The 14,595-nt window shown below is 52.6% G+C and overlaps 1 protein-coding gene across 1 annotated transcript in view; it reads left to right on the forward strand.

Moving 5' to 3' along the window:
• The window catches only part of PLXNA2 (plexin A2), a 145,545-nt gene that overhangs the window by 96,871 nt on the left and 34,079 nt on the right, over window positions 1-14,595 (forward strand). The window contains 4 exon segments of the mRNA XM_017821409.1: window positions 1,866-2,066; window positions 3,806-3,902; window positions 4,247-4,440; window positions 11,614-11,765. Of these exon segments, the coding sequence (XP_017676898.1) occupies window positions 1,866-2,066; window positions 3,806-3,902; window positions 4,247-4,440; window positions 11,614-11,765 (644 nt within the window).

Raw genomic sequence — 14,595 nt, forward strand, 5'->3', positions numbered from 1 at the left:
CGCCTGAGCCAGTAGTGAAACAACATCCTGTGGCCCTGGCTGTGAGCTGGAGAGGGAGTGTGGCTTGGCACAGGTTGTGGCCATCAGGGAGAGATGGGGATTTTCCCCCTGGACACACAGTCCTAGTGGAATCCTGGTGAGGATGGCTCTCCCTGCACTGCCACCAGGATGATTTCCTTTCATCACTAGGCTGGGTGGCAAAGGTCTGGGGTTTGGTAGAGGGAAGGGAGACGTCAGGCCGTGTTTTCTCAATCTCCTACTTTAGCTTGGGATTAATCATTTAGTGTCAGGTGCTTACAGGTACTTAGGTACCTTGTTCCATTAGATCAAAGCAAATTAGAGCTGAACAGAATGTAAATACTTCTGATGGTCAGAGCCTTTGTCTCAGTCTGTTGCATTTCCCGGTATGGAAATGGAAGAAAAACTGTATTTCCCGGTGTGTAGTGCAGAGATAATGTTTAGGATGCTGAGATCTTATGGGAGGGATGTCATACAGGTACCAGGCACTGATAGGTCATTTTTTTGTGGTTCATCTCAGAGTTTCCTTTAGACATCTCATTTGTGCTCGTGGGGAACTGGAGATCTGCTCGTTTGTGCAGTGGTGGTTCATCAATCACAGAATGGTTTGGGTGGGAAGGGACTTTAAAGCTCATCTCATTCCACCCCTCTGCCATGGGCAGAAGCACCTTCCACTATCCCAGGTTGCTCCAAGCCCTGTCCAACCTGGCCTTGGACACTTCCAGGGATGGGGCAGCCACAGCTTCTCTGGGCAACCTGTGCCAGGGTCTCCCAGTGTTTGCAGGGAGTTTCCTTTTATTTTTCATGCAGCATCTTGCACAGCAAAGTCTTGAGCTGCAGCAGTATTAAAACTTGCTATTAATTTGCAATTGATTATTTTGGCCAGATAATGGCAGAAGTAAAAATAAATCACCCTTATCAGTGAAGTTGTGGCTGCTCCATCCCTGGAAGTGTCCAAGGCCGGGTTGGACGGGGTTTGGAGCAACCTGGGCTAGTGGAAGGTCTTTCTGCCCATACAAGGGGGTTGGAACAAGGTGATCTTTAAGTTTCCTTCCAACCTAAACCATTCTAAGATTTAGAGATAGAAAGGGCAATTCGGGTCGGGTGCTTTGCCCACCCAGCTGGCAGAGGCACAAATCCCACTCAGGCACTCCTCAGCCAAGGGAAAGGCCATGCCAGCCACAGCCCAGGAGTGTTCCAGAGAGCTGGGCGTGCGTTTCAGGAAGGCAGAGGTGTTGGAGCGTGGGGGGTGGTGAGAGCAGATAGAGCAGAACTTAATGTCACCTCAGAAATGAATGGCACGTTGGCCTAATTTACCTCTGATAAAGCAGAGCGGAACAGTGCCTGCCTGGTGGGGAGAGGGAAGCACATCCCAGGCTCATCCGTCTCAGAGCCAAGGGGTGTGAGGGGTGAAATGGGATTAGGAGGAGGCCCAGGGAGTGCAGGCTGTGGCTGGGAGCAGCCCATCTCCCTCCAGAGCAGTGGGGCTCAGCAGAGCTGGAGCAGCTGATAAGGGGCTGTGCTGCTGCAGGAGGGCACGGCAAGAGCCTCTGGCTCCGCAGATAAAACCCACGGCAAGCTCCGAGCGGGGAGGACACCTTGGATTTATCCCCAAATAGGGTGTTCCTCCTGCTGCAGCTGCAATGAGGAAATCAGTGCCAGCCCCAGGGCAGAGGGGCTGTCATGGGGGTTCCTTTATTCGTGCAATTACACTGCAGCTGGGCTGGGGAGTGGCGTGTCCTGGGCACTGGGGATGTGCTGGGGCATCAGCCCTGCCACCGGAGCGGCCGGACCCGCGGGTGCACCGTCACCGCCGTAACCTCCTTCTCTCCTTATCGCCCTCCCAGGACTGTCCCCAGCTCTTCCCCACGGAGGAGATCCTGATCCCGGTGGGAGAGGTGAAACCCATCACGCTGAAGGCGAGGAACCTGCCGCAGCCGCAGTCGGGGCAGCGCGGGTACGAGTGTGTGCTCAGCATCCAGGGCGTCATCCACCGCGTGCCCGCCCTGCGCTTCAACAGCTCCAGCGTCCAGTGCCAGAACAGCTCGGTGAGGGAACGCCCCAAAAACCGGGGCTCAGCTCCAAAGGGAGTGAAAAGTCCTGGGGTTTAACTGATCCCGGATTCCAGGTGGGAGCGAGGAGGTGCCGTGGGCGTGCGAGGTGTTTAATTCCCTGCCTGCCTGCGGGGGGTCAGCGAGGGGAAGGGGAGGAGGAGGGGATGCGGGAGGTGTTCAGGCAGGCTAATTCACGCGGGGAGATAAGGAGAATCACAGACCCCTTATCGGGGAGCTGTCGAATTCCAGGTCTGGGTGCCTGGATGAATAGAGTGGTGCTGAAAAGCAGGGAAGGAGGGGGAAAGGAAAGCTGCCAGGGGAGAGAGCAGAGCACAGTGGAGAGAGGGAAATTACCTGAGAGATGCTGCTGGAGCAGCAGGCAGGGGAGGATAACACTCCTCTGGAGGATGAGGCTTAGCCCTGCCAATGGACCTGGCAGGATTTTACTTCCCAACACCCCAAAGTCACCACAGCAGGTACTTGGGGATGCCAGAACACGCATGGAAAATGCAGGTCACCCCCTACCCTGAGCCACAGCCCGTGTTTGGGTCTCCTGTGACACTCTACAGCTCTGGGATGAGCAGGTCCTTCCTCTCCTCACCACGTACTCAAAGAGGTCCGTGGGCAAACAGGACACAGGCAGTTTGTTTTAGGCAGCAGAACAGGGTCCACTTGAATATTCAGCACAGATGGTCTTAAATTGTTAATGAAGTTTTGAATTTTTAAAAATTTCACTGGATATTTATACATCACTGACCATCTTTGGGCCTTGCAGCTCGGTGGATAATAAATGTATTAATACTATAGAGTACTTTTCCTATCCAAAGTGATTTATAAACGTTAGAGAAGCACTTTTATTGCTGTTAGGCTAATAGGAAGTGGTAGGTAGAGGATGTAAGGGCAATTCTGAACTCACAGCTCCATCACTTGAACAGAAGATCTTGTTTCACACCAACTTAGTAAAACCCAGGCAAGGTGACTCAGTACAGCCAAATGTGAGTTCAAACTGCACAACTACTGCACAGGGACAGTCAGAGCAGTCTGCCTTGCTTTATTCACCACCCCCTCATCCCAAAGAGGATAGCAATGTTCCCTCACCTTTTTAAGTCTTTTTAGCAGCTCTTGGTTGACTTAGAGAGAGCATCAGACTGAAGCCTCATCAGCGCTGGTTGTGATAATGGGAATTTCAGAATACACTGGGAATTCAGCTAAAGCCTCCACATTCACTCAGCCCCCAGAGTGTCCATAAGAAGGGCAATAATTCAAGCCAGTGCTACCCTAGCCTGGGCCGAAGCAGTGGCTGGGAAAGGACCTCCCTGCAGCATCTGGTTTTGCTCAGATGGTGCCTGTTCCATCAGCCAAAGCTCTGCAGTGGGATTTTTAAGCTCCCACTCACACTGGGGTGCACAGTGACAGCCTGAAGGCAGCAGTCCCAGTCTGACTAACTGGAGGGGCTGTATTGATAAGCTAGAGACTGAGTGACAAGAGCAACCACTGTGAGTGGAATAATTAATCTATTACCTCTCACAAGGACTAGATCTGATTTAATTATCTCTTCCCAGTGAGGACAAGGGAGTCAAAGCAGAACCCTGGAGTTGAAGTGTAGAAATGTGGTGTCTCAGGCACCAGCACATGTTTTTAAGCAAAGAATAATGATGGTTTCTTTCAAAAAAACCTTCTTTTTCTGTTAGACTCATTCTCCCAAACATCTCCTTCTCCATCTTCTCCTGCAGTACCTCTATGATGGGATGGACATCAGCAACTTAGCCGTGGACTTTGCCGTGGTTTGGAATGGGAACTTTGTTATTGACAACCCGGAGGATCTGAAAGGTAACGTTGGCTCGAATTGGCTTCGAGCCACGGGGAGGAGGGTGGAGGTGGGGGCTGGAGAGGGGCTGTTGGGGCAGAGCAGCGTCTGTGGCCGCAGGCAGAGATGTCGTGATCCTTGTGGATCATCCTGCGGATGGGAGCAGCTCCACTGCTCGTGCTGCTCACTGAGCCCCGCTGATCCCACCGTGGCTTTGGAAACCACCTTTTGGAAGCCACTCTGCAGCTCGTTAAGCCCGAACTCAGCGCGTGCTGTGGGTTGTAAGTCCGAGAGCGGCTGCAGCCCAGGTGAATTCCAGGTCTCAATTCCTGACCCTGCCCTGCATGTCCCTCCCCTCTCTCCGCAGTGCACCTGTACAAGTGCGCGGCCCAGCGCGAGAGCTGCGGGCTCTGCCTCAAGGCCGACCCCAAATTCGAGTGTGGCTGGTGCAGTGGGGAGGCCAAGTGCACCCTGAGGCCCCACTGCAGCTCCCCCTCGGCCCAGCCCTGGCTCGACTGGTCCAGCCGCAACGTCAAGTGCTCCAACCCCCGGATCACCGAGGTAAGAACCCACTGATCCCACAGGATGTGCTGAGTGGGGAGGGGACCCACGAGGATCATCGAGTCCAACCCTTAGACCTGTACGGGACCAGCTCATGTGCCTGACAGTGTCATCCGAATGCTCCTTGAGCTCTGGCAGCCTCGGTGCTGTGACCACTGCCCTGGTCAGTGCCCAACCACCCTCTGGGGGAAGAACCTTTTCCTGAGATACAACCTGACCCTGCCCTGATACAACTTCAGGCCATTCCCTCAGGTCCCACCACTGGTCCCACAGAGCAGAGATCAGTGCCTGCCCCTCCTCTGCCCCTCATGAGGAAGTTGTGACTGCAATGAGGTCTCCTCTCAGTCTCTTCTCCAGCTGAACACACCAAGTGCCCTCAGTGTCCTCACACAGCTTCCCCCCAAGGCCCTTCCCCATCTTCACTGGCCTCCTTTGGACACTCTCTAATGACTTAATATCTTTCTTATATTGCACAAAACTGCCCCAGTATTGCAGGTGAGGCCACCCCAGGGCAGAGCAGAGCTGGACAATCCCCTCCCTGGCCCGGCCGGCGATGCTGGGCCTGATGCCCCCCAGGACAGGCTTGGTCCTCCTGGCTGCCAGGGCACTGCTGACTCATGGCCAACTTCCCATCAACCAGGACCCCCAGGGCCCTTTCTGGCCCTGCTTTCCAGCCTCTCACCCCCCATCCTGTCCATACATCCAGAGCTGCCCCATCCCAGGTGCAGAACTTGGCACTTCCCCTCGTCGAATCCCTCATGGTTGGCGGTTTCCCCCTCCTCCTTTGCTCCTCCCAGGGTGGATTTTGGGCTGTCCCTGTCTTGTCCAAAAACCTTCCGTTGCCCTCCTGGCGCTGGAGAAAGGGAATGAAAACACTCCAGTACTTTTTCAGTGCCGTTCATGGCACGTGGCCAGGGGTGCAGCCCTGCCCCTGCCCCGGGCAGCTGGCACTCGCCGCCGGTGCCACCAGCACCGGGGTGACCGCCACGGACCGCTGCGAGAATGCTAATTAAACCAGGGAGCTAATTAGTCCGTAGTTGATGCTTCTGATATTTCTGTTCAGGCCACTGAGGGATGCAGAATGTCTCCCAGGAGCGTTTTTTCACCGGTAAAAGTGCGCTCGGTCTGTTAACGTCGCTATTAGGAGTGACACTCTTATCAGGTGGGAATGAAGGAAGATTTTGGGTTCTCAGTTAATTAAATCCTGAAAAAAAACCTCCCTTGCCCTGAGCATGTGTCAGTGCTGCAGAAGGATGTAATAGTGCTGGATTGAAGGGGCCTCTTCCTCGTGGCAGGGCGGGAGCAGGGCTGCTCAGCACCCAAACTGAATAAGGACCCAAGGGCATGTGGAAAGTTCCTCTTCAATTATTTTACACCAGTTTAGCTAAACTGGCTCAACCCCCCTGGGAGGGAGGGAGGCATCAACCTCCTTTTATGGAGGAGGGGAGGAAGCACAGAGGCTGCTGTGTCAGGGCTGGGTGGGGCTGACCGGAGGAGGATGATGCTGAGGGGGGTCCATCCATCCTGCAGGGATGTTACCAGGCTTTTGATATTTCTTTCCTAGACCTTCTGCCCAGCCATGTTACACCTTTGCTGGGCAGGGATTTCTCTTGTGCAGTGTTTTTCACGCTGCAGAGTGGACCTGGTGAGGCTGGTGAGGTGACAAGCCTATGGAGGAGCAGACGAGGTGTTGGGGCTGGTTGTGCAGAGATAGGACAGCATTAAGAAGTGTTGAGAATCCTTTCCCTGTTTGGTTGATTTGTTTGTTTTCCAAGCCATAGGTGTCTTACTAAGAGATAAAATGAGCCTTAAAGCTTGCCTGGATATTCACCTTGTCCTGCCAGTGGGCAGAACCCAAACTTTACTTATCCAAGTGCTCTTGTGCTGCACGAGGTTGTGCTACAAGATGCACAAAGCAAAACAGCCTCTGCCTGAGATTTTCTTCACCATAAACCATTCAGACAGTTGTAACATTGAAGAAATCTTGGAATTATTTCTTTCCCCCTCCTTGAGCTAAGCAGAGAAGGGGAAAAACACTCAGCTCCAGCCACCGAGTGACTTGCATCTCAGCGGTGCCAGGCTGGCTCTGGCAGCTGGCTGCAGGCATGGCACTGCCACCGAGTGTTTTATCACTGTCCAACTTGAAAGCAATACTTTTGGGCTCTGTCCAAGGAGAAAAGAGCAGAGCTTTGCTGCTGTTGCATGTTTCTTGTCTCCACAACCAGGTCTGGGTCTCAGCCTTCCAAGCGGGAAGCGCGGGGTGCCTCGCTGGGGGAGGTTTGGAGTCTCAGGAGATTGCCCTGAGTGGATTTGGAGATGAGAGAGTGGAGTAGGGAATGTCTGTGCTTTTGTTGGCTTATTCCACAGTGAGATCAGCAATGAGAAACCCGGGTTTCAGGGGCTTGTGTTGTCCCATGGCTCTGCTGACCCTGGCAGAGCCGTGAGCTGCTGTGATTTTATCACGGGTCTTGTGGTGTTTGGTGTTTTCCCTTGGACTCCACCTTTCTCCTTAGGAATTCACAGCTTGCTTTTTTTTTTTTTTTTAAATGAAAGTCAAGTTTGCAGTTGTAGAAAAGAAAGGGGAAAGCAGAGGGGAGCTAGTGACCTCTTCTGTGTGCTTTGAGATCCACTGGTGGGAAGGGCACTGACAGGGCTGAACACTCAGGCAGAATCTTGCATTGAGCAGTCAGGTCTAGAAAATGCCAAAGCCCCAGCAGAAACCCCACAGGGTCGATATTCCTAAATCCAACCCTTTCAACAGCCTGGTTTCACTCCTCTCATCCCCTTTCCCCTCCAGTAAAGTGTGTGAGATTGTGTAGGAGACCATGAGCCCTTTACAGCCTTTGTTTCTGTTGGGTCTTTCTCTGCCACCTGAGTTTTTTGGGGGATTTTGGGCACCATTTTGCACTGCCCAGTGCTGCAGAGCTGGAATGCTGGGAGGGGAACACCCTGCCCTGCTGGGACCAAGCTGGCAGGCTCAGAGCTGGGATCCTCCATCCTGCAGGCACCAGCATTGACAGGCCCGACTGGGGAACGGTATTAGGTCTCATACTGGGGTTTGCATCAGATTCAGCCTAAAAGAGCCTTTAATATGGGCTGTTTTCCACTCCTTTTTGCTTCATCTGGCCAGGTTCACTCTTTCTGACAAGCCTGAGGTCAAGGGCCTGGCTCCCAGGCACCAGTGCCTTCAGGGGGTGCATAAGTAAGAAGAGACTGTGTTTTAATAGTTATAAAAGTAAATGAGCAGCGGGATATTTGCAGTTCTTCTGCTAAGTGAGAGGCTCTGCCGTCACCAACAGTGTCCCTTCAGCATCTTAAAACTTCCACACGGTCTGTGGTCTTAGCAATAGATAAATAAAAATCAGGTTTGTGGCGAACAAGCGGCACTCTGATCTCCTATTCATTTATTTGCAGGCCTCATTAATATAACATCAGTGCAACAAACAGCTGAAGGGGGGGGGCAGTGTCAGGCTGAATAATGGAGTTGCTCTGCTGAGATAACAATTAGGTTCTGAATGTGCTATCAGCCGAGGCAGAGACAAGGAGGGATCATGCCGGGATGACAATGCTTGTGTGCCGGGTCCCCGCTGGGCTCATCAGCTGGGATCCAGAGAGCTCAGAGCAGGATGAAAAAAGACAAAGAGGATGAAGGTGGATGAGGTTTAGGGAGGGGGGCAGGGGTTATGCCATTGATTCAGCAGCCGGGTGCTCTCCCTGCACCCTGACAGATGCCAAGTGGTTGTTGTGCAGAGCGGTCGCCGGGCTCGGGGCTTCTGTGCAGCTCCGGAAGGAAAGCCCTGTCCAACTCACAGCCAGCCCTGCCTCCAGGTCTCCCTGTCTCCAGGTCTCCCCCTCTCATCACAGACTTCTTCTGGAGGCTAAATATTGCTTGATGTCAGAAATGCTGAGCGATGCAACGGGCCAGATGGGAGGCTGAGAACGTTTATCCCGCGCTGTTATAGCAGTGTCTTCTGCAGGCTGGGGAGGGAAGGGTGCTACAACTGTGCTGGGGCTCCTGGACCCCTGGGGTCCCTTGGATTCCAACCTTGGGGATCCCTGGGATCCCTTGGATTCCAACCTTGATGATCCCTACCTTGGTTTCAAGTTAAGCAGCAGCAAGAGAAATGCCCTGGAGCATTTGCAACCCTTCCGTGATGCAAGGGCAGGGTGTGGGGGTGACCGAGCTCCTGCCACCACTCACTTCATCTCTGTACTTGAAATCTTTTTATGAATAATACAGAGCTGCACACCTGCATAAACCCTTTCCCTGGGCAGCAGGAACAGGCATTATTAGAGGTGGTGGATTGCAGATTTGTTCTGTGAGAGGTGAGGCTGATGCCAAGGAGAGAGGTGACCTGCTCAGAATAATTTTGCCTCCCACACCCCACTCAGATCTCAGTGACTTCCAAACTGCTTCAGTTCAACAAACAACCTAAAAAACTTCCAGCAGAGGTGCAAATTCCTTAACAGCAAATGTACAATTCCTGGTAATGGCCTTGGTTTTCTTCAGCTGCCCTTTGCAGGTTCTTTTCATCCTCCGCAGACCTCTGAGTGAAAAGCCAGTCTAGTAAAGTGATTTTCTTGAAATTGGGGAATATTTCTTCCTAATCCTGTCTGTCTCAGATCAGAAATCTGGAGTGTCACCAGCCAGCCCTGCAGCCTGAGCAGCATCCAGCACAGCCAAGCCAGGATTAAGGCAAACCATGGGCTGGCTTTGCTGGAGGTGCCTCATCCACGAATCCTCACCCCAATGAAGGGCCCAGGGATGCTGCTTGGAGGGGTCCCCAGCTCTCGGTGCAACGGGACCTTTAAGACTTATCTTCTTTCTGCGATTTTGACTGAATCTCTCCAGCTGTAATTAATTGAATGCATCTGTTCTAACCCTGGGGCTGCTTTATGGCACAGTTACTTCAAAACTGTTCAATTAGTGGCCACTAAAATCTAGGTCGAGTGGAGCTCCATATTGGAGATTTTCCAGGTCAGGACATTTTTAAAATACAGCATCAGCTCAGCTTTGTTTTGGGTGAGGCCAATTGGCTCCTCTGGTTCTGGTCAGGTCAGCAAATGGTAAATGGTGACTTCTTTTTCTCGAGCAGCGATGAGCCGACGAGCCCAGCGGTGTAAGCGCTCCAGTAAATGCATTTTAACATAATCTAGAGCTGCAAAGGACAGTTGTAACTGTCAAGTAGGTGAAGTGCCAAGTTCAGGTGATTCCCAGCTAGCCATGTAAACATTCCCAGGCCTTCAGGACTCGGTGTAATGCAATCCAGCTTGATTTGGTGGTGGCTTTGTGGGCACGTAGCGCTTCCCGCAGAGCTAAATGATACAAGACGTGCCAGGCAGTGTGAGTTACAGGGAACAGCAGCACAACAGGCAGTGCCTGGTGAATAAATTAAAAACCTCGGGCGGAGAGGGAGGTGGGAATTCAAGCAGAGGAAGGAGGGGGTGGTTTGGTGTATGGGGTGGCTCTGCTGGGCGTGTGGAGCTGCCCGAACCTCAGCACGTGTGGCCAGAGGTGGAACAGGCTGCCCAGGGGAGTGATGGAGTTGGAACAGGCTCCACCCAGGATGTGGTGGGGTCACCAGCCCTGGAAGTGTTCAAAAAACGAGCAGACCTGGCACCTGATGATATGTTTGAGTGGGATTTGGTAAAGGTTGGACTTGCTCTGGGAGGTCTTTTGCAACCTTGATGATTCTGTGACTGTGAATTTCAACAGGAGCACCTTAAAGAGGAGCAGAGGTGGAAAAGGCTTCTGGGTGACCTAATTGTGGCCTTCCAGTACCTGAAGGGAGCCTAAAAGAAAGATGCAGAGACACTGTTTACAAGGGCATGTAGTGACAGGACAAGGGGGAATGGCCTCAAACTGCCAGAGAGTAGGTTTTATTGGATATTAGGAAAAAATTCTTCCCTGTGAGGGTGGGGAGGCTCTGGCACAGGTTGCCCAGAGAAGCTGTGGCTGCTCCATCCCTGGAAGTGTCCAAGGCCAGGTTGGACAGGGCTTGGAGCATCCTGGGCTAGTGGAAGGTGTCCCTGCCTGTGGCAGGGAGGTTGGAACAAGATGATTTTTAAGGTCCCTTTCAACCCAAGCCATTTCATGATTCTATGAAATGACAATGTGTAAGCAAGGGAGAAGGAAAATGGCTTCAGCTGGGATCTGGAAATGCAGGGAGATGCTTTGAGGAACTTGGAACCCCAGAAGTGATGGGGCACAGGGATATCCTGATGGCATGGGAAGGGGGAGACATGCCCTGTGGCACTGGACAGTGCAGGGGGTCCCACAAGGGCTGCTTTGAGGCAGGTTGCTGGTGTTTGGCCACCTTCCAAACTGCCTCTTAGGAAGGTGGAAGAAAGCAAACATCCATCTGGAAACAGTGAGGAAAAGGTTTTGAAGAGCTCAAGTCTTTTGCCAAAGACAAGGGTGGAACAAACAAGCGTAAACAGGATTTATCCATTAAATTAATTAAATTGCATTATTATGGATTGTGCTTATTTATTAACAACAACTGTAGTAGGGGGAAGATTAGTAACTCACCCAAGAGCAACGACAGACTGGTGGCAGATTCAGGATAACTGTTTGAGAGTCTTGGGTCCAAATTCTGTGACTCTGCATTATTGAAATTTATATTCCTAATTGAAGAGGATATTGTCCTTAATGAAAGTCCATAGAAGCAGAGATGATTATGGCTGAGGCAGGCTATAAACAGGCAGCTTGAAAGCACACATCTCACCCTTTAACATTTTTAAGTCATTTGAGGTGCCAACTTACTAATAAAATGTGACATTAACATTCAGGTAACAGCCAAGGCAGAAGTTAAAGTTCTCCCAAGAAGCAGGCTACTTCTGGAAGGTGACTTATCATCTTCTGCATTTATTAAAAAGGAGCCAGGGCTTTCTGGGGAATGGCATTGCCTACAGCTCTTGGCCAGCCCAGGGATCTTTGTGTCCTCTCTTGGAGCACAGCACAGATGGGTTTCAGCAGCCTTGGGCTTCTCCAGGACATCCAGAGGAGTCATGGGGAGCTGGCACTGGCGTGGGTTTGGCAGCAGGAGCAGGAGGAGGTTGCAGCACTCAGCCTCCCTGAGCAGACTGCAGCATTTCCAAGCCAGGCGAGGGGTTGAAGGATGGGGTTTGGGGCTCACCAGCTCAACTTTGCTGTGTTTTGTTTCCCTCTAGATCCTGACGGTGTCGGGCCCACCAGAAGGAGGGACGAGGGTGACCATCCGTGGAGTGAACCTGGGCCTGGACTTCTCGGAGATCGCGCACGGGGTGCAGGTGGCCGGGGTGCCCTGCGCGCCCCTGCCCGAGCACTACATCGTGGCAGAGCAGTGAGTGACCTCACCGACCCCACCCAGCCCCGCCACAGCTCCCCACGGGCACAGAGCCTCGTCCCTGAACCCATCCCAACCCCAGGCACCACCTCTCCACCCTCCCAGCCCCTCCAGGAAGGGAGCTGGAGTTGGACGGCGCCTGGGCGCGGGAAGGGACGAGGCGCTCCGGCGCTCTCCTTGGGGGTTAAGCAGTACTTTAAGCTTTCATTAAGTGCTCTGTTTCCTTCCACCCTGCTGTTCCTGCTTTGCTAAGCAACTTTGCTGATGAGCACCTTGGTGTTGATGCCGAGCCTCCCTGCTCCCCGTGGCACTTGAAATTCCGGCGGCGCTGCCGGCTGCGCGCAGCCATTTGTTAGGCGGGCGAGGCGCTGACAGCCGCTTAATTCCGAGTGGGCCGCCACTGGAGTCAATTCATTTGTTTCACCCAGCGAAATGTCAACCAAAAATTAGAAAACAGGCATGTGACGGAGGATAAACAGAGGATAAACCTCCCCAAGTGACACGCTCTCCTCCTGCCGCTTTGGGGAGGGGTTGTTTTGGGCGTGTCGGGGGTCATTTGGGCAGGGCGGGAGAGGAGCAAGAGGTGATGTGTCCCCTTGGGTTGTCTGCTCTCTTCATGGGGATCAGGATGGTGTCCTGTGTGGTATGGGGAAGGCCAAGAGCCCATGGGTGGTCCCAGCAGCACAGATCTGCCCCAGGTTCAGGAGCAGCTCAGAGCAGTTGTCCTCTGGTGGTGCAGTGCCCCAGTCAGATCCCCAGAGCAGTGCAAGGACCTGTCACCAGCACACCTTGGCGTTGGTTTGGCTTTTGCTCGCTCCTCGTCTTTCTTTCCCCATCTGTAAGACAGAAATGACATTAATAACCCCTTCTGAGCTGCGAGGATGTGTCAGGGTGTCATGGGATCACTGGCTGAAGGGTGTCTTGATGTTACTGCAGGAATGGCTCCAACCACTGCACCAATAGTCCTGTCATTACAAGCAGTTTGGGCTGTTCTGCTGAGCAGTACTTTGTTTTATTTTATTTTTCAAATAAAGGGTGGAAGATTATGAAATTATCCTCCTTTGATGGTACGAAACCCTGATTTCATAATCATGACTCTAATTACGGCTCTCGAGCTTTCAAAGTTTGTTAACATCATTAAAACATTTACCCTGGGCAGATAACAGCAAGCGTTTGCATGAGAGCTGCCTTTTAAAGATGAATGCAGATAAAAGGACCCTCTTAAGGGTTCTGTGGGCAGACTGAATTCCAAGACTGTAATGACTCGCCATATGCTCCAGCCACGCAATCTATCAGCCAGCAATTAGGTTAATGTTGGTGAAAGGGCCACTTAGCCCAGCAATCAGCACCCTACAGCTCTGCCGAATGCATCACTTTGTAACAAGGTACCTGCTGGGAATTTGGCTTTTAGCAGGAATCAGGATCAGGTGTTCCAGGTTGCTTGTGCCCTGTCCTGCACCCAGTCCTGCCCGATCTGTGTGGCAGCTGCTGCTTTACTGGCAAATTGTTGAGTATTTGGTGTTTGCTCGTTTCTTGTGGGAGGGAAAACCTCCCCTCTCTTTTCCTGCCGGTGGGGTGTCAGGAATCGCTTCCCCTGGCTCTTGCTGCTCCCAGGTGCCAGCCCTGCACCCAAAATCAGAGCACAGCTGCCTCCTGGCCATGCTGCTGGTCTGCAGGAGGAGAAGTGATCAAATAACAGACAGAGAGAGGTGCACGGGCACTGTCTGCTTGAAAGGCAGAGCGAGGAGCACGTGGCAGATTAAGGCACACAGCTGAGATGCTTCAATTCCTGCTCTCCAAAGGCAGCGTCTCTCTAGGCAACCCCTTTTGATGTGCAGCAACGAGGACGTGCACGTTCCAGCTCTTTACCAGCATGTATGTATTTCATCAGGCCTCCTGGCATCACCTGTGCAGGCGATCTGCAAGGTTCTTTTCTTCCTTTAGTCTCTTTATTTTATTTGTAGTGAATTTAATGCTGCTGAAGGCGGCTGGAACGCTGCCTTCCCAAATTGGAGCCTTTTATGCTTCTGTGTGTGAATGGCAGAAGAGCGAGAGCTTCCTCCTGCTCCTTCAGCCTCAGTGGGCAGGGGATGCTCTGGCTCTTCCTCTGGTCTCACTCTCAGGGTCAGACACCCACAAGTGTCTCATCAGGGGGGTTACTGCACCCCCTGCCCGAGGCAAGTTACTCCCACCCTCAGGTTTCCATCCCTGAGGCAGATTATTTCTACCCCGAGATTTCCATCCCCAAAGCAGGTTATTCCTCCCCTTATGTTTCCATCCTTGAGGGAGGTTACTACTCCTACCCCCAGATTTCCATCCTCAAGGCAGGTTACTCCTACCCTCAGATTTTCATCCCTGAGGCAGGTACTACTCCTACCCCCAGGTTTCCATCCCTGAGGCAGATCATTCCTACCCTCAGATTTCCACCCTGAAGCAGGTTATTCCCACCCTCATGTTTCCCTCCTTGAGGCAGGTTACTCCTCCTACCCCCAGGTTTTCATCCCCAAATCAGGTTACTCCCACCCTCAGGTTTCCATCCTTGAGGCAGACCGTTCCTAACCTCAGATTTCCACCCTGAAGCAGGTTACTCTCTCCCTCATGTCTCCTTCCTTGAGGCAGGTTACTCCTCCTACCCCCAGGTTTTCATCCCCACGGCAGGTTACTCCCACCCCCAGCTTTCCAGTGCCTGGAGGGATGCTCTTGAATTTATCTTTCCAGCGTTTCCACGGGAGCAAGCAGCATCCATCCCCTTTATGTCCAGCTGGAGAGCCCTGCCAGCTGATGCCCCTTTGAAAACCTCCCTCAAACCTGCTGGCATGACTGGCAT

Source organism: Lepidothrix coronata, unplaced genomic scaffold (genome assembly GCF_001604755.1).
Source record: "Lepidothrix coronata isolate B3197 unplaced genomic scaffold, Lepidothrix_coronata-1.0 Scaffold90, whole genome shotgun sequence".
Classification (NCBI taxonomy): domain Eukaryota; kingdom Metazoa; phylum Chordata; class Aves; order Passeriformes; family Pipridae; genus Lepidothrix; species Lepidothrix coronata.